This window comes from Heloderma suspectum, chromosome 1 (assembly GCF_057233095.1).
Source record: "Heloderma suspectum isolate Gila_16-S chromosome 1, 16-S_ref, whole genome shotgun sequence".
Lineage (NCBI taxonomy): Eukaryota > Metazoa > Chordata > Lepidosauria > Squamata > Helodermatidae > Heloderma > Heloderma suspectum.
Genome location: NC_139458.1, coordinates 119,521,088 through 119,540,503, shown reverse-complemented (window position 1 = coordinate 119,540,503; position 19,416 = coordinate 119,521,088). Strand labels below are relative to the sequence as shown.

The 19,416-nt window shown below is 43.7% G+C and overlaps 1 protein-coding gene across 1 annotated transcript in view; it reads left to right on the top strand.

Annotated features, from left to right (window-relative positions):
- Window positions 1–19,416, top strand: part of PLEKHA7 (pleckstrin homology domain containing A7) — a 297,172-nt gene that overhangs the window by 215,256 nt on the left and 62,500 nt on the right. Inside the window, exons 10-14 of the mRNA XM_084855029.1 lie at window positions 64–534; window positions 12,298–12,820; window positions 14,433–14,519; window positions 14,917–15,036; window positions 17,022–17,075. Coding sequence (XP_084711155.1) covers window positions 64–534; window positions 12,298–12,820; window positions 14,433–14,519; window positions 14,917–15,036; window positions 17,022–17,075 — 1,255 coding nt within the window. The remainder of the gene's footprint in view (window positions 1–63; window positions 535–12,297; window positions 12,821–14,432; window positions 14,520–14,916; window positions 15,037–17,021; window positions 17,076–19,416) is intronic.

The window sequence follows — 19,416 nt, the reverse complement described above, 5'->3', positions numbered from 1 at the left end:
ACTTAATTTTTATCCAATCAAAATAAAGTGTTGACGTTTAGCATATGTTTTTTTTTTCTTTAGAGAAATAGGAAAAATAGACCAGCAAGCTGTTCCTCAAGCTAATCATGTGGATGTCTGCAAAGATTGTGCAAAGCTAGAGTCTACTGATACAAAAGGAAGTTACAGAAAATCACCTGAAAGCTCTTCATATGATAAGCATGATGAGATGAGAAAAGCAAGAGAAGACGAGCATTATGCTTTCAGGAAGAACACTGTGGAATCAAAAAGGGAGAAACCTAAATATCTGTTGGAAGTTGGCACATTGAATCCAGAGGCAAGTGTGTCTCGGTCCCAAGCAGCTCAGCCTGTCGAGAAGAATGGAACACTTTCCAATTCATTAAATACAAGTACTGGCCCAGTAGAGCAGAATGGCATCAGTTTATATAAACGAGGAGTTGTTCCCAGACCAACTCAAAATAAGCAGACCCAAAGGAAAAACAACATGGCTCATATAGAGCACTGGGTAAAAGTCCAAAAAGGAGACACAAAAAGGTTAGTAAAAAGCTAGGGTTGTCTTTGACATGTTTAGTAGCTTGCTTTTCCTCTCCTCTCCTTAACTTCCCCAAACTGTTTATAGTTCCAGTGATACATGATCTCCTATCTGTTTTCGCAGAAGGATCCTAAGATAACTTAGGGACGTTAATGTAAGGAAAGTTTTCCAGGCCCTCCTCTGCACTGCAGCCCCCTGTGCTTCCAAAAAATCTCTCTGCCTTCTTGGAAAATGGGGGAAGGGGAGCTGGAGCTGCTGCGGGAAGTGGTGAATCAACGAATTTCCACAACAGCCAACTGTCAGGGTGGAAACTGAACCGATAAAACCCCAGAGCAGTTCTGATTCTGAGGAGGAACAGCAATCCATGGGAGAGGAGCGCGCTCATCTCTCACAGGCACAGCAGCTGGCAGAGATTCCTCCTGCCAGCATTCCTGAGATTGATAGTGACCCTGGCAGCGAGAGAGTGCGGGAGGGGGGCTTGCTGGACGCTTGACGCTGGGAGCGACAACAAATGGAGGGCGCGGAAAGGAGGTATAGTGCTCGTTTGGCGCGCAAGCAACGGTCGCGTCCCGAGGACCCAAGGGAAAGAGGGAGGATCTCTCCCTAGCCCATAAGTTCAGGGTCTTCCCGTGATTCTCCTTCAAACGGGGACCAACTGCCTAAACTGGAGCATAGGCTACTCTGCTGCTCCTTGCTTAGTCGCTGGTGATTAGCATCTGAAAGAGTCATTAAGTTGTAAAAGGATTAAAGCCTTGAAAAGAATCCTTTTGTCTGTGTCTTGAGTTAGCTATTGGAGTAGACTGAAAGAGGCCGCTAGGGCGCTCTTGACAGCTTGGTCCCCGTTTCCTCTTTCTTTTCTCTCTCTCTCTCTTCTCCTACTGCCAATGGAGGTTGCCATGGACCCGGCGGTGCAAGCTCTGGCGTCATCTGCTGGAGGGGGCACAGCACCCAGTTGAAGTTAGAACCGACCATCGCAACCTGGAACATCTTCAGACAGCCCGTGCCTTAAACCAGCGGCAGATTAGGTGGTCGCTTTTTTCCCCCCGGTTCCACCTTAAGATTTGCCATGTGAAGGCCTCCACAATCTACAAGCAGATGCTCTTTCTCGTAAGCTGGACCTCCAGCCAGGGGGTGAGGGAAATCCCCCCCCCTCTGATTCTTTGCCCCCAGAGCCTGGCAGCAGCTGCGGTGCCTCGCTCTTGGGAGGAGCTTATTCACTCTGAAGAGGCTCAGGATGCTTTTATTCGCACAAAAGTGGAAGAATTGGGACTAGCCTCTGCCCCCGCACTCTACCCCCTTCTCTTTGCATGGTGGCCTGCTTTACCATTCTGGCCGGGTCTATGTGCATTCTAGACCCCTCCGCTAGGAGGTCCTCCATCAGTGCCTCGACTCCCCCATCGCTGGGCATTTTGGCTTCGCCAAGACCCTGCACAGAGTGACGCGGGATTTTTGGTGGCCTCATGTGTGTCAGGATGTCAAGACCTATGTCGCCTCCTGCCCAACCTGCCAGCGGGCGAAGGCCCCCTGAGGCAAGCCCACAGGCTTGCTTCACCCCCTGTCTACCCCCTCAGGACCTTGGAAACTGCTCTCTCTTGACTTCATCGCTGACTTGCCTCGCTCACATGGTAAGACCACTATTCTGGTGGTGGTGGATTTGTTTTCTAAGATTTCATCCCCTGGTCTGGGTTGCCCACAGACAGGGAGACGGTGGAGTTTTTTTTGGCACATGTTTTCCGGCTCCACGGATGGCCCGAGGGTCTCATTTTGGATAGGGGGGCCCAATTCACTGCCTATTTCTGGAGGGAGCTACTTGGACTTCTCCATGTGACGCTCCGTCTTTCCTCCGCCCACCATCTACAGACGGACGGTCAGACCGAGCGCACCAATGCAACTCTGGAGCAATATTTGCGCTGTTATGTCAGTTACCAGCAAGATGACTGGTTTTCCTTGCTGCCTCTCACAGAATTTGCTTATAACAATGCCTGCCATGCTTCCACCCACCAAACTCCATTTTTTGCCAATTTTGGTTACCACCCCAAGGCTTTCCCGTCCACCCTAGCTCCCTCTTTGGTTTTGGCGGCCCATGACTTTTTAGAGGAGTTGCGAGCAGTACACCACCTCTTATGGGACTCCCTCGAGCAAGCCAAGACAGCCTACAAGGCCTCTGCGGACTGGCGGCGCCAGCCGGGTCCATCTCTGCAACTGGGAGACTGGGTTTGGTTGTCTACCCAATACCTCCCCACTCACTCGCCCGCAAGGAAGCTTGCGCCTCGCCGCACGGGGCCTTTCTAGATTACGGCCCAGATTAACCCTGTTGCTTTTCGCCTGGCTCTCCCTCCCTCCATGAAGATCCATCCTGTTTTTCATCAGTCCTTCCTGTCCCCCCTGGTTTCTGGTGACCCTCATCGCTCGGCCGGCTCCCCCCCGCCGCTAGTGCTGGTGGAGGGGGAGGAGGAGTTTGAGGTCGCGGAGATTCTGGACTCCCGCCTTTCTCGCGGCCGCCTGCAATATCTAGTGGACTGGAAGGGGTACGGGCCAGATGAGCAATCCTGGGAACCTGCGGAAAATGTGCATGCTCTGTTGCTGCTGAGGCGCTTCCACCAGCTGTACCCCCACAAATCCGGGGCCCCAGGGGAGGAGCACGAGGGGGGGTCTCATGGGAGCGGGGATGATGTCAGGGTGGAAACTGAGCCGATAGAACCCCAGAGCAGTTCTGATTCTGAGGAGGAACAGCAATCCGTGGGAGAGGAGCGCGCTCATCTCTCACAGGCACAGCAGCTAGCAGAGATTCCTCCTGCCAGCATTCCTGGGACAGATAGTGACCCTGGCAGTGAGAGAATGCGGGAGGGGGGCTTGCTGGACGCTCAGTGCCATCGCCGGGAGCGATGACAGTTGGAGGGTGTAGAAAGGAGGCATTGCGCTCATTTGGCGCTCAAGCAACGGTCGCGTCCCGAGGACCCAAGGGAAAGAGGGAGGAACTCTCCCTAGCCCACAAGTTCAGGGTCTTCCCATGATTCTCCTTCAAATGGGGACCAACTGCCTAACCTGGAGCATAGGCTACTCTTCTGTTCCTTGCTTAGTCACTGGTGATTAGCATCTGAAAGAGTCGTTAAGTTGTAAAAGGATTAAAGCCTTGAAAATCCTTTTGTCTGTGTCTTGAGTTAGGTATTGGAGTAGACTGAAAGAGGCTGCCAGGGCGCTCCTGACACCAACAGTGCCCCATTCCACATTGTTCAGGAGGACTCCCTGACCCCTGCAGAGAGATTTGGGAGGGGGCACAGGTGGCCACAGGAGTGAGGTGGGCCCAGGAAACATTCCTTTTGTGACCTTCCTTACGTTAATTTATCTTAGGATCTAAGCCGGTGTAAAGACGTTCTGTTGCTGGACAAGGGCACTTCATCACATGACTCATTACATCTCTGCTTTAGATACCAGAAGTAGGCTGGTCAGGACTCTCCTTGACAAGTGTTTCATTCAATTTGTTGTTACTGTTGTTGTAGAAGGATTTCTGTTTCAGCTTCATTGCTCCTTTCTACTCTGTCACCCCTCAACTCTTAACAAAGGAGCAGCTTCAGTAGGGAGGTGTCTAGTGCTGTCAGGGTATATTCTAGTGCTTCTAAGCATATATATCCAACTGAAACCTTTTAGCAAGGTTGGCTGAGATTCACAGTTTCAGTATGAGCAAATTTGTAATGGAATGCAAGAACATGTATCTATTTAAATGCCCAAACAATAAAGAGACAAGGGTAAATCCCTGTGGGTTCCTCGTAGCCCAGACAGGAAGGAAGGTATTGAGCTACCCACAGACAACCCAAATCTCCAGGAGGTTTTCATAGAATCATAGAACAGTAGGGTTGAAAGGGGCCTATAAGACCATCGAGTCCAACCCCCTGCTCAGTGCAGGAATCCAAGTCAAAGCATCCCTGACATGTGGCTGTCTAGCTTCACTTTGACTGTCTCCAGTGTGGGAGAGCCCACTTCCTCCCTAGGTAATTGGTTCCATTGCCACATTGCTCTCACAGTCAGGAAGTTTTTCCCGATGTTCAGCCCTGATCTGGCTTCCTGTAACTTGAGCCCATTATTCTGTGTCCTGCACTCTGGAATGATCAAGAAGAGATCCTGGCCTTCCTCTCTGTGACAACCTGTCAAGTACTTGAAGAGCACTATCCTATCTCTCAGTCTTCTCAAGGCTAAACATGCCTAGTTCTTTCAGCCTCTTTTCATAGGGCTTTGTTTCCAGTCCCCTGATAATCTTCGTTGAGCTCCTCTGAACCCTCTCCAGTTTGTCTGCATCCTTCTTAAAGTGTGGCGCCCAGAACTGGACACAGTACTCCAGATGAGGCCTAACCAGTGCTGAGTAGAGGGGAACTAGTACTTCCTGGAATTTGGAAGCTATACTTCTATTAATGCAGCCCAAAAGAGCATTTGCCTTTTTTGCAGCCACATCATATTGTTGGCTCATATTCAGCTTGTGATCAACAACAATTCCAAGATCCTTCTCGCTTGTAGTGTTGTTGAGCCAAGTATCCCCCATCTTGTAACTGCGCATTTGGTTTCTTTTTCCTAGGTGCAGAACTAGGCATTTATCCCTGTTAAATTTCATTCTGTTGTTTTCAGCCCAGCACTCCAGCCTATCAAAATCACTTTGAATTTTGTTTCTCCCAGGGTATTAGCTATCCTGCCCAATTTTGTGTCTTCCGCAAATCTGATCAACATTCCCTGCACCTTCTCATGCAAGTCATTAATAAAAATGTTGAAGAGCACTGAGCCCAGAACTGAATCCTGTAGTACCCTGCTCGTTACCTCTTTCCAGTTTGGGAAGGTCCCTTTGATAAGCACTCTTTGAGTTCGATCCTGTAGCCAACTGTGGATCCACCTGATCGTTGTTTCATCCAGCCCACTTTGATCTAGTTTGCTAATCAGGATATCATGGGGCACTCTATCGAAAGCTTTGGTGAAGTCAAGGTATATTATGTCCACAGCATTTGCACAGTCCACAAGGGAGGTGACCTGATCAAAACATGAGATCAGATTCGTCTGGCAGGATTTGTTCTTGACAAATCCATGTTGGCTAGTGATCACTGCATGTTTTTCAAGGTGCTTACAGATGGATTGCTTTATCATCTGCTCCAGAATTTTCCCAGGGCTTGATGTCAGACTGACTGGTCTATAGTTCTCAGGTTCCTCCTTTTTACCCTTTTTGAAGATAAGGACAACATTAGCCCTCCTCCAGTCATCGGGCATTTCTCCTGTCCTCCATGATTTCTCAAAGAGAATAGACAGTGGTTCTGAGAACTCTTCTGCCAGTTCCTTTATTACTGTAGGATGCAGGTCATCTGGCCCTGGAGATTTGAACTCATTCAAAGTAATTAGGTGTTCCTTGACCATATGCCTATCTATCTCAAGCTGCAATCCTGCCTCTTCAGCCTGTACTTCGCCTTTGCCAGTGGGGTCATAGACCCTGTTACGGGAGAAGACTGAGCCGAAGTAAGAATTGAGCACTTCTGCCATGTCTTTGTCATCTGTTATCATTTTGCCATCCTTATTTAATAGTTGAGCCACTGTTTCTTTCCTCTGTCTTTTACTATGCACGTATCTGAAGAAAGCCTTTTTGCTGCTTTTAGCATCCCTCGCTCACCTTAGCTCGTTCTCAGCTTTAGCCTTCCTGATGCCATCCCTGCAATTCAGCATCCACCCTTAAGTAAAATTAAAGATGGGTCTAATAGTAAATTGATCCTGAGAAACCAGAGATAGAAGTGGATAAGCCCAGGCCCTCTCACCTGGTAACAATGAGATCCTCATAAAAAATATAAAGGGAAAAAACATGAAAAAAACACACTTGGCTCTTGAGATGGCATGGATTAAACTAAGCACAATGCAATTCTCATATTTTTCATCACTCCCCATTACATAATGCTGCCAACTGGTTTTGTTCTGATTCTATCAGCTACTGTCTGTGGTCAAGATAAAATAAATGAGTCTCATTGCTTATCCTTCATCCATAGATCAAACTGTCAAATATGACACAAAACATGTGATGTAAGAGAGTTTTCCTGGTAAAAATCCAACTTCATTTTTTTAATATTTTGCCGGAATGTCACGTAGTATAATAATTCACCTAGATGGTATATTTTCCACTTTCTTGGCTGCAAAATGCTGTATCTATGTGCTGCCATATTTCCATCACAGATCTTTGTGCGCTAGAATAATAGATGTAACAAATTCAGTGATTATTGAATAGCACTTTGTACTATGACAAAAAACATGATAGCTATTTAAGACAGAAATGTTGGGTTGGATCCATAGTTCAGTGCACAGAAGGGCTCCTTCTGTTGGCAGAGGGAGCTAGAATCTTCTGGAGCTTCCCCGCTGTGTCAGGTTGCCCCCACTGATCTTCAAACGCTGAATCAAAATACAGACAAGAGGCTTCAATCTACAGCTTCTAATCCATCACCACAAGGGGTCATACAGATGCAAATTCTCAGTGACTCTCAGTCTGCAAGGAAATGCCTTCAGGGGACTCAAAAGGTAGCTGTGAAAGTTGCCCACCGTTTGAAAGAAAGGCGGGCTCACTAGCCTAACTTAAGGGGTGGGGGGAGGTCTCTCGTGAGGCTTCTAAGCCCCGCTGTTCATGCAGGGCCAATCAGGAAGACCTTCTAAGTTCTGTCCCTGCCATCTCCCTCTTGGATCTTTGTCTGCGCCTTGCATCTATTAATTCAGACTCTTCAAACACTGCCTCTCCCTGTTCGCTGTCTTTCACGGGGGGGGGGGGGGGGTGACGAGGGACCTTCCTCCAGCTGGACCTTTGAAACTTGAGGAGCCTGCCTATCCATATCTGGACTAGCCTGGGAACATACTTTCTCCATGTCTGGCGGTTCCTGTTCAGAATCTGAACTGCTGTCCCTGCGCTCAGAAGCACTCCTGACACACTGGAGGAAAGGAGGCAGGGTGGCAATTTCTGCTGATTCTTTCTTCCCCTCTGCCATCATCACTTCACAGTGTTCTAGAGAGTCTCCTAAGCTTCCAGATTAGATTTTGGGATGTGTGGGGGGGTGCAGGGAGGAAGGAGATTGGGTGAAAATCACCTCCCCCCGGCCCCCTGCGGGATCATCCAGTTTGCAGAATTCCCTTACATGCAACCCAGAATCCAGCCCATTGTTTATAATAGATGCTTAGTATAGGTGGGATTTACTGATTACCTATGTTCTTGAACACCCCCATTTGTCTTGTCTGACACATCACCTCAGTGGCATAGACTGTATTATTGTCTTTCTATAACATTGAAAATAAGACTTATAATTTCTCTAGAGGGCTGTGTGTACAGTGCAGCTTCTGGCGTCTAATTTCTAACAGAAACCCAATGTGTTATTTGAAGAGCTGCTTCTGAGACTTGTGGGAGTTTTAAAGTCACCTTTTCTACGTGAGGCTGTTAATCCACTGTATTGACTTTTGATTTCATTGCAAAATTGAGAGCCGAGCTCTACACGAAGAGTTTCCTTTCCTGCTTTTTTGCTACATAACCTCTAGGTAGCGCTGTGGTATAGCAGAATAGTGTAAATACCCAAGTGAAAAAAGTGTTTTCTTTCCCTTTTACAAATAAGTACTGAGTTTTCCCTACTGTAAAAAAACTCGCTGAAAGTGCTCTTTAGATGCAGAAGTGAAATGGGAAGGCAACAGCATCATCTAAAGAACCTGTGAACAATCATAAGTAGGAAATTACTACTACTCGTATTGTGTTACGAGTGCACAATAAATGCTTTGTCTAGAAATGCTCAGCTTTAGAGAGAACTTAGGCTGCAAGGAGTCTACGCAAACTGATTTCTGCATGGGAAATTAGTAGCATGTCACATGGGGAGGCAATCTGGTGCCCTCCAGATGTTTTGAACAACTCCCATAATTTCCAGCCAACATGGCCAGTGGTCAGAGACTAGATGACCTGTAGTCCAAAACAATGGAAGGCACCAGGTTGCCTACTTCTGGCATAAAGTAAGACTAAAATTTTCCTGCCACCAACTCTGGGGGGAAGATACATTGTAAGTAGTTGGTGTTGGACAGGAGGGGAGTTAGAAGTTCCAATATACTTGCAGACCATTGTGCATTCCTGAATGGTTATTCTGGGTGCTGGACAATATCTGCTTTAATGATTGATGCATGGTTTGGTTGAAAATTCATATTTTAAAAGTGGAAGAAGCCAATGGTGCACAAAATAAGCCTTGAAATATTTATTTAGTCCTTAGATCTAGTTTATTAGTAGAACAGAATTCCTAATATTGCTTGAAAAACAACAGATTTCTTTTCATTTTTGTGCACCATTGGTGCTGCTGCCTTTCCCTCTTTTTATATTGGTGCTGCTCTCTGAACAGTTTAAAATGTATATAACTTTCTTGTATAAAGCACTATATGCAAAAGAACTCAAAATATATTTTTCCTTACCCTGGTTTATCATCTGCTGCATAAAAATAGATTTAGTGTTGCTTCATGGTCAAGGCATCAAAGCCTTGATTTAGAAATGGGATGTACATGGCCTGGGAAAAGGGAAGTGTCTGCAGAATTACATGTAAGTTATAACATGTGTGAAATATATCTGGTGTTAGTACTGTTGGCTTAAAAAAAAGAATACTTTAATAGCAGACATACAAATGGAAATTAAATGGATTGGATTCAAATAACTGTGAGTGGACAGAAAATTGTTGCTAATATTGTCATGCTAATGCTTGTGCAAGAGGTTGTGCAAGAGTTCACACAGTACTGTAATAGGTAGATTCTGTAGTACGGGGGGCCATCACACGAGGCTTTTATTGTGCACTCATTGTGGGTCACCCATGGAAGTTTGTGGGTTCTTTTCATGATCTTGTCATCCTCTGGTGCCTCTCCCAAGATTTTTTAGGTTTATCCCGCCATGATTTAACTTACCGATAATGTAGTAATAAATTACATCACCATTAAAGAGGATGTGTAATTCCGCGAATGTGTGATATTGCTGTAATGTTGCAGTGCCATCTAGTAGCTATATAAATGGAACATAGGGAACTTCTGCATGAGGGAAACAGCCCAAAAACCCAAAAGGTGGAGGCACATGTATTGAGCCAGTTGTGGTGCCGGAAAGACTTGGGAAGAAGAAAGCCTGGTAGGGGTACAGGATTTCTGCCTTGTGTGATAACACCCCGTGTTTCTTCTTGTGCAACCCCTTGTGCAAGTGGAAGAACAATTTTAAGACTGAGTTTCACTTTTCTCATCTAACAGTCTAGTGTGAGATGTAAAATGGATCTTCAGTGAAAGGAAGTCAACTTCTGTTTGTGATAGAACACCTTTGGATCCGACCAAATCTGAATGGTTATTCCCAGTTAAACATACCCACTGTGGAGAATGTCCTCTTCTAATATGTATAGGATGAAATATTTTTTCATCTGGCTTTTCTGGAACGACCCTTTGATTCTCAGATTTTGCCATTGTGAACAATGAAATATCCAGAAAGAAACTGTTCGGTTCCAATACCCATTACATAATTGGGCTAGTAGAGTTCCCTCTCTGGTTGCAGAAAAGTAGTCAGACAGATGGATGGGACAAGGAAAGGAGACTGAACTCCTTCAAAGTATCCATGGAAAGGAATACAGTGAAGCAAAAACCTTGCAAAACTAGAACTGCTTCATTGGACATCATATCTAGGGGGAGAGGGTGATTCCCCTGTTATACAGGCTGGAAAACTGGGCAGGGGAAGGAAATGTCTTATGGTCCACTTGAAATGTACCTAGAATATGAGCTACAGGAACTAGGGAGGAGGTTGTTCCTCTTTCCCCAGCTATTCCTCCCTCCATCAGGACTTTGGTCTCACAATTTGGGAACCTAATAAAAGAGGATAGCAAGTGCCAGCCCATCATTTTTTATTTCTTCTATTGATTTTGGCTCTGAGCCATAACTAACATCTTTGGTAGAACCCTACTTAATTAGCTGAGAAACAGTTTTCTGGGGTGTTTACTGTGGCAGTCAGAATGGTTGTCCCACCTTACCTGTGTTTTCATGTAGGTTAACTTTGGGCAACATCTCATGCTGCCTGCTCCTAGTTATGCTGTTGATAGCAGTCCAAGTGTTACGAGTCCTTGCTTGTTTTCTTCCAGGCAGAAAGGGAGAATGTTTCTTTGAATATTAACTTGGCAGAAAGCCCAGCAGAGTCACTTGACGCATTAAATCAATAGCTCCGTAATTGTTCAAAAGATGAGACTGCTTATGTGACATGACTTCCTGTTAAATCAGCTGGTCAGGCTTTGAACTACTTTTGTCTTGAACCAGAATTAATCATCTTGTCCTGAAGCCAGGTGGTGAAATGATATGCTTTCACTTGGGGTATAACCTTAAGTGATTCTCTTTGTTTTTGCTGAAGATAGCCTTTTATCAGTAAATCCCTAAGCACAGGGATATTGTAAACAAATGATAGTGGTTAAAAAATGGCCTTTCTCTCCATGCACAATGCATGTATGTTTAGTGAATATATTTGTTATGAAGCGTTTCACCCCCAACTACAGTTGTTAAGGTGATTAATTTCTTTAGGATAAAGGAATTAGGGATGTACGAAAGTCACTTACCTTTTCGATGGGGTGATTCGCGGTGGGGGGGAGGCGCTCTGCACTTCCCCCCGAAATCCTAATTCGGCCAGCCGCCGGCCGGGGCCACCCACAGCCGGCCACTGGGCAGCCTGCAGGTCAAAACAAACAAACAAAAAAACCAGCATACGCAAATGGTGGCAGCTACGTCGGCCGCCATTTGCGTTCCCTTTTTTTCGCTGTTTTAGCCTACGTAAATATTTACGTAAGCTATTACGGCGAAAAAAAAGGAACACAAATAGCGCCCACTACGCTATTTGCGTTCCCCTTCTTTTTCGCCGTAATAGCTTACATAAATATTTACATAGGCTAAAACAGCTAAAAAAAGGGAACACAAATGGCGGCCACTGTAGCCGCCAGCATTTGCATACGCTGTTTTCTTTGTTTTGCTTGCTGTGATAGGCTACGTACGCAAATGGCGTCCCTGCGTTAGCTGTGATAGGCTACGTAATTATTTACATAGCCTATCACGGCTATGATGAGGATGCGAATGGTGGCCGCAGATGCGGCCGCCATTTTCAAGTCAGCGCGGACAGCAGCAGGTAAGTGCTCCGTTTCACGCACCTTTCATGGGGGGGGGTTGTTCTGCCACGGCTTTCGGGGGGCCGAATGCACTGGCATTCGGCCTCACCGAGATCTGTGGCGGAATTCTCTGACATCCCTAAAAGGAATCACATTTGTTGAGTGGTTTACTCTACCACCTAGTCACCAACCTGTTGCCAAGAGGAGTATAGACAGAAGTGTGCTGTGACATCTCAGGCTTGAGACAGCAGTTTTTGCAAGAGCTGAATGACTTGATATAGGTATTGCTTCCTGTGGTGTGGACACACTTTTTTTCCCTCCTTTGTCCCATGGTTGTCTCTGGTCAACAGCTTTTGTGGGGTTTTAAATAATACAAAAATCTGCAAACCCTGTTAACCAGTGGCAAAGGTAGTATATCATACACCATGATAGGGCATCCCTCTTTCAAACCACCTTCAACTCTGTGAAAAAAACTATTAACTTTCTCCAACCTTAAAAGACTAACTGGTTATTATGACCAGTAAAATGCTACAAATATTTCTTTGCATCTATTAAAGCAATTCTAAAATTGCATTTTGTGAAGTCTTAACTTTAATAATAGCTGCATGCTTTTTGAATCTCTAATTAAACAATTTTCTCACACAGTCTTGCATCTGATCAGACTCTTATTCGCCAAGCGCCCAGCCATTCTGTATCCTTTCCTGAAAATTATCATACATTGCCAAAGAATACCAGGCAGCCTTCAGGAAGCTCACCTCCCCCAAATCGCAATTTGCCAGGTGACTATAAATATGCTCAAGATCGGGTTAGCCACTTGAAGATGTCCCATGATGAAAGAAGAGCTAATAAAGATGGTACTGTATGGCAGCTGTATGAGTGGCAACAAAGGCAGCAGTTTAAACATGGCAGTCCGACAGCACCTATTTATATTGGTTCTCCAGACTTCACAGACCGTGGTAAGGGAAGAAGTTCACTAGATGTTCCGCGTTCAGTTTCTGTTCCCCCATCTCCTTCTGATATACCTCCACCAGGACCACCTAAAATTTTTCCACCCCGAAGACCACACACTCCTGCAGAAAGGGTTACTGTCAAACCATCTGACGAGAGACAGATGATAGACATTCCTTTTGCTGGATCCCCAAGGAAGATTCAAAACAAAACTATAAAGGTTAGTAAATTGTATTGATGTATTTTGCTGGTTTACTAATCAGCCAGTTAATATTAATGGAAGTATACGGCAAAATTTTTAAGTGTTAAAATGCAGATTGTTGGATAATTGGTTCTGTCAGTATTTCTACATCATCCATTGATGCTTGTATTTTCAAGGCCAAGTGATCTGCTCCTTGGCACCTGGCCAGTTGCATGTTTAGCAAAATTTGTTTATATGGCATGGTGGCCGTGATGTGGCTTCATTGCCTTGTGGCAAGGTGATCTGAATGATATATAAACTTTGTTGCTTATAGGAAAGCTGAGTGAGGTATTAAAACACCACATGACTATAAGCATGCTAACACTACATTTTCCATCTTTTAAACCAAGTCAGGGGTGCTCTAGCAAACGTATTGGGCTGGGCTTAGACTACATTCATTGCACTTAGGTCTCATTGTTTTCATTGGGACTTAAGTTAATCCTGACTAATTTTTCACATTGATTTCAATGGGACCTAATGTATCTAAATTAGTTTTCATTCAGCTCATTGAGTTAAAGGCTGCTTTGTTTATTTGCATGAAAAACAGGGGAAAATAACCTTTCTAGGCCAAGCATTGTAAATATGGAACTCTAGGTCAAAGATTATATTATTCCTATAGGATTAATCCTGAAAGGCCAGGGATTTGTAAGATACCAGAGACGCTGGGATCCAGCTCCTGACTCCAGGAGATTCCATCCTGTATATCACTAAGATGGTCATCCATTGTGACCTTTTGGGTTATCTTGTATATACTGCGTTTTTATGGCCTTTAACTAAAGGTACCCTTCACATGTTGTTTGTGTAAAGGGATGCTCACGTGATCAAGGGGCAGTAGTGTCACATGGCTTGCTCAATCCCGACATTGCAGAACTTCCCTGGCCCAGTCCATTTGGCTTGGAGATCTGCAGGAGAAAACCTATACATATACAAATCTAGGCACATAGATCTGCAGACATGCATGTCTAATGCATGGACTGGCTCAGGGTCAGGGAAGCTTTACAGCCTTGTAGGCAGGGCCGGTACACCTTCATACCAGTTGTTACTTGTGAAGCAGGCTTATCTCTTTAAGCAAACAAGGACATTTCCCTTTTATCTTATGAAAATGGCCTGCACTGCTCATTAATGAACCACAAGCTCTTGTTTCTAGAAAGTACTTGGTCCTTAGTTGTTTGTAAACAGACAAAAAGAGATGTGTAGAGGCGCATGGGCTGCAATGCACAAAGTTCCTGATTGTGAGATCTAAATGCAACTTATCCATTAAATAAGCCACATACCATGGAACATTTATGAAAATGGTAAAAATATCAAGTTATATCTATATAATTATGCAAAGTATACTCTCCTAGATACGGTAAATGCTCTATTCATTGTACATTAACTTGTTTAAATGGTTAGATTAGTCAATTATTCTATATCATTGTCTAGGAAATATATGAAGTCCTAACAGGAACTTCATATTTAAATCAGTTTGATTTAAATCAGTCTACCCTGGTTTAATGGCCGACAGGCAACTGTAAGTTTGAAGTGTTTAAGAAGAAAAAAAATATGCTTTTACTTGAAATTCTTGAATGTTGCTTTTCCATTTTCACAGAACTCAGCACACGTAGATAGGTGCTCCATGCCTACAATGGGATATATGACCCATACTGTAAGTGCTCCAAGTTTGCATGGGAAATCAGTAAGTATAAGCATTTACAGTTTCCTTCCCCTTCTATGTATCAGCTGATAAGAACTTCTAGAAGATGTCTGAGTCCAAAACGGTCTTTATTGATCTTTCATGCCTTGTTAATGGAAGCAAGTAACTTGAACTTCCTGGCTGTAGATGTGGCCTATGTTCCACTGCCATTGAAGTCATTATAAGCAGAACTGTTTACTGTAGTCAGAAGAGGAGTTTCCCCTGTTTTGTTTTTCTGTGTTGACATTACAGTACAATATTCCAGCCAAAAAAAATGAAGTAGTTGCTTAATTGTGTCAAATATACATTTTCTGGGCACCATAGGTGAAGAATTATAGCTACAGTGACTCTTCCTGAAAACTGCTAATTTCCTCTTTACAATGTGTCCAAATACCTACAGCCTGAAGAGCTAACATTGCTTCTCATTCGATTAAGGAGACATCAGGCTAAGTTGGCTAGTATTCGAAATTACACAATCGCCCAATTACTACAGCACTTGCCAACTAATTCCACTTATCAGGTCAGCTGCTAATTAGCTCATCTGTGCTGTATATGACATTCTGTGACTCTGCAAGTGCTTCACTGGTGCCATGCTTGAGTCTGTGCTTTCTTGCCCATTCTTCAGTATGTTCAAGTCCCTGGACCATTCATGATTTTATTTTGCTCTGGCATGTGCTGGAGATTTTAAGCATTTTTAAATTGCAGGGTGCTGTTGCAGATGAATAATTGCTTCTTGGATATTATTTTGCTTTGGTATTATTTTTGTGAACGTTGCTTTAAAAATCTATTAAAAAAGAAAGCTTACTAGTTTGCCAATGTGTTAATTTTGGCTGAAAAAAGTAAGTCTTTCCGATCATTCATGATGGAAATGCCATTCTTTACCACATCCTGCTTGTATTTTCTCCTTCAAATTGAGATATAGTGAAAGACGATGCCAATATTACCTCAGCACTGTGTCATTTTGTCATTACCTCAGCACTGTGTCATTGTTCACATTAGTTTATCCTGATCCAGTTGTCTTTTTGCATCACAGACCATAACAATCAAAGGTAGAAGTGTAACAGTAGTGCTACTTTCCATAAATTGCTATTTATCAGTGTTAGGCAAGGAACTTTAGTTTGTAGTTTAGAATGGGTTGCATTAGAAAGATCTGTCTCATAGAGCAGAAAATGGTAGAAATCTCTGAAAAATTTTTCATAATAGCTGAACAAATTAATAGGCAAAACTAAAATTTTAGAATATTTTGTCCACCAGTTACATGGATTAGTTACAGATTCACCCAGTTAAAATAAACTTAGATTACTTTCTCTCTCTCTCTCTCTCTCTCTCTCTCTCTCTCTCTCTGTGTGTGTGTGTGTGTGTGTGTATGATCATGAGTAGATCAGAATATAGGGGTCTTGAGCCTTCAGATTGGGGTAGGTCTCACCGACTGTAATGAATAAAAAATCTTAATTGATAAATAATTCCACACATTTTGGATATTACATTAATAAATGAATTTTAACAGTTCTAATTAATATTATTATTATTATTAATATTATTGAGTTTTCTTTTTAGTTTATATTAACATAAAGTTAATATAACATAAACAACACATAGTTGTTTATTATAACAACAAACACAATCATGACAACAAAAAGACAAACTAAAGTGAAACAAAAGACCGGGAGAGGAAGAGGTATGAATCAGTGTTCATGGGTTTTGCTGATTTCCTCAGTTTAAATTTATAGGGATATCTTGGCACCACTTATGCCTTGCTATGAATTTCATATGAATACCCATTGTGCATCTTTCTGTAAACTAGAAGGGGAGTACAAAGAGCAGCATTATTTATTGGTCATGAAATAGCAAGATCACTAACTAGGTGGGGTAGTTCTTAGAAACAAGTTGTCAATTTTAATGTGATCAGATGATTTAGAATTGTTATTTGGTTTCACGTGATAAAGCCTTCTTGAAGAAGGCATATTTTAAATTATTAGTGAAATTTGGCTGAAAATGATACGTTGCAAAAACATAAACTATGAAGAGGAATACTTCTCTGTCAGGGACATTTTAACATGCTGAGTTTAATAAAGATTGCATCCAAACATTCCTCTAAAATTGCTTTTGTTTAAAATAATTTAAAATATACAGTTGGTTTTTCTAATTCTGCATGTTAGAAAAATGCAGGAGGTTAGACTCGATGGCCTTGTAGGTCCCTTCCAACCCTACTATTCTATGATTCTATGATTCATGTTAGCCTACTCTATAGAAAGGAAAATAATCTGCTGTCTTCATGCTGGAAGGTGGATGAAGGTGATGTGTTGCCATTGATGCACTTTGTTCATTTCCCATTCAATCATAAACCTAGGTATGGTAATGCTAAGAACATTTTGTTTTTCCTAATTGGCTAGTTTATCATTTATATGGCTTTGCAGAAGTTTCCAGAAGTACTTGCCAGATAGTTACGGAGTCTAATAATGTAGTATATTTTTTAAAATTATCATTATGTACTTCCATTTGCAGGCTGACGATACGTACGTCCAACTGAAAAAAGATCTTGAATATCTGGATCTGAAGGTAAAACATGTCTATATAAAATGTCATTCTAGGAATTTACAATTTTTTGTCCTCTGTATATATACTTACTTTCTGCATTATGTTATAGGCTGACTTATCACTCACCTCACATTCTGATTTCTTTTTTTCTGTAAGTAGAATGAATTCTTAATATGAAATATACAGGATATATAGCATAACCTGAAAGCAAAACTCAGCCTGTTTCTTTCACCGGGATTCAGGAACCCCCTTGCACTAACTGGAAGGCACTTCTACTCATGCTGGGCAGGGGCGGCAGGGATCTCTCTTCTTCTTTTTGTCAATTCCCCCTTCCAACAGTACCCCCCATGCCACTTTTTACATCTTTATAGAGGTTTCCCAAACCCTCTGAAGCAGCTGCTCAGGAGGCACAAGGGGCTGCAAAGGGGAAGGAGGAAGCTGAAAAGCCCTGCTGCACAAGTGGAATTCCACTTGTTCTCCAAATCCCACCCATTGTAACTTAATTTATAAATTGTAAGTGCTTTCTAAGAAAAATATATCACAACATATTTGTGATTGTAGCTAAAGCTTAGCTACTAATACACAAATGCTATTGTTTTGTTTCTTACCCCTCAATTCTGTTTCCATTAAAAGCCACCTGTCTTAAAACTAATTGTTTGTTTGTTTGTTTAGAATATCTGTACCCTGCCTTTCTGTGATTCACTCCCAAGGCGGCTTATAAGATAAAACACTAACAACAAAATCCACATGGATAATAAAATATAAACGCAAATACTTAAAATCCACCTTGAAAATAGCAGTCACACTAAAATGTGCAACCAAGAAGAAAGAAAAAGTACCTGTTTGACATATATTTTGTTATTCTGACATTGCTGATGCCTAGTACTTTCAACATTTTGGTTTAGGGGAAGGAGTCAAAATTAAATATTAATCCTCATTAATCCTAAACATCATGTAGGATTAATGCAGAGAAATGTGACTAACAGCATAGTCCTGTATATGTTCACTCAGATTTAAGATGAGAGGGCGTTTTGGAGCAACCCGATCCAATGCCCCAGAGATTGCGGCATTCCAGCCACCCACCAGGGTCTCGACCGAGTGGCCGTTGGCATGCTCCAGAGAATCCCCAAGTGTATTCAGGAATCAATTCGGATCCATAAGATGCCTGGAGCAGACCATTTTAATGGGTCCTCCACCCCTGAGGAGGGGTTGTGGAACCGAGAAGTCTAACATCACCAGATAGTGATCTGACCATGACAAGGGGGTGGTGGATATACCCCCAACTTTCAGATCACTCCTCGCTTCTCCAGAAACAAACACAAGGTCTAGTGCGTGACTGGCTACATGGGTGAGCCCAGTTGGAATATGGTGCAGCTCCCAGGAAGCCATGGTCTCCATAAAGTCCCGAGGTGCTCCTGTGAGGATGTACATTCATGATATGAGGAGGGCTCTGGATAGGGGCGAATGCTCCTTCCTTGTTCTCCTTGACCTCTCAGCGGCTTTTGATACTATTGACCACGGTATCCTCCTGGACTGCCTGGAAGGGTTGGGCATTGGAGACACGGTATTACGGTGGTTCCAGTCCTTCCTCTCCGGCAGGTACCAGAGGGTAGCACTGGGAGAGGAGGTTTCGGACCCGTGGCCACTCACTTGTGGGGTGCCACAGGGTTCCATCCTCTCCCTGATGCTATTTAACATCTGTGAAGCTGCTGGGGGCTATCATCAGGAGGTTTGGGGTGCAGTGTCATCACTATGCAGATGACACGCAGCTCTACCTGTCATTCAAATCTTCACCAAGGTTGGCCGTAGAATCCCTGTCCAAATGTCTGGAGACGGTGAGTGGCTGGATGGGGAGGAATAAGCTGAAGCTGAACCCTGACAAGACCGAGGTACTTTTGGTGGGAGATGAGGAAGTTAGGGGATGTTGACGTGGTGTTGAATGGGGTACGGCTAGCCTTGAAAGACCAGGTCCGCAGCTTGGGGATCATCTTAGACTCCCAGCTGTCCATGGAGGCTCAAGTGTCAGCTGTGAGCTGGACAGCACTGTACCAGCTCCATCTGATACGGCGGATACGCCCCTACCTTCCTGATCATCTGCTCCCATCGGTAGTACATGCCCTGGTCTCCTCTCGTTTAGACTACTGTAATGCGCTGTACATGGGGTTACCCTTGAAGATGGTTCGGAAGCTGCAGCCGGTACAGAATGCGCTGGCTCGCCTGATAAAAGGCAGCCGCCGGCAAGATCACATCACTCCAGTGCTGAAGGAGCTACACTGGTTACCAGTTCTTTTCCAGGCCAAATTCAAGATGTTGGTTTTGACCTTGAAAACACTATATGGTTCCGGCCCATCCTATCTCAAGG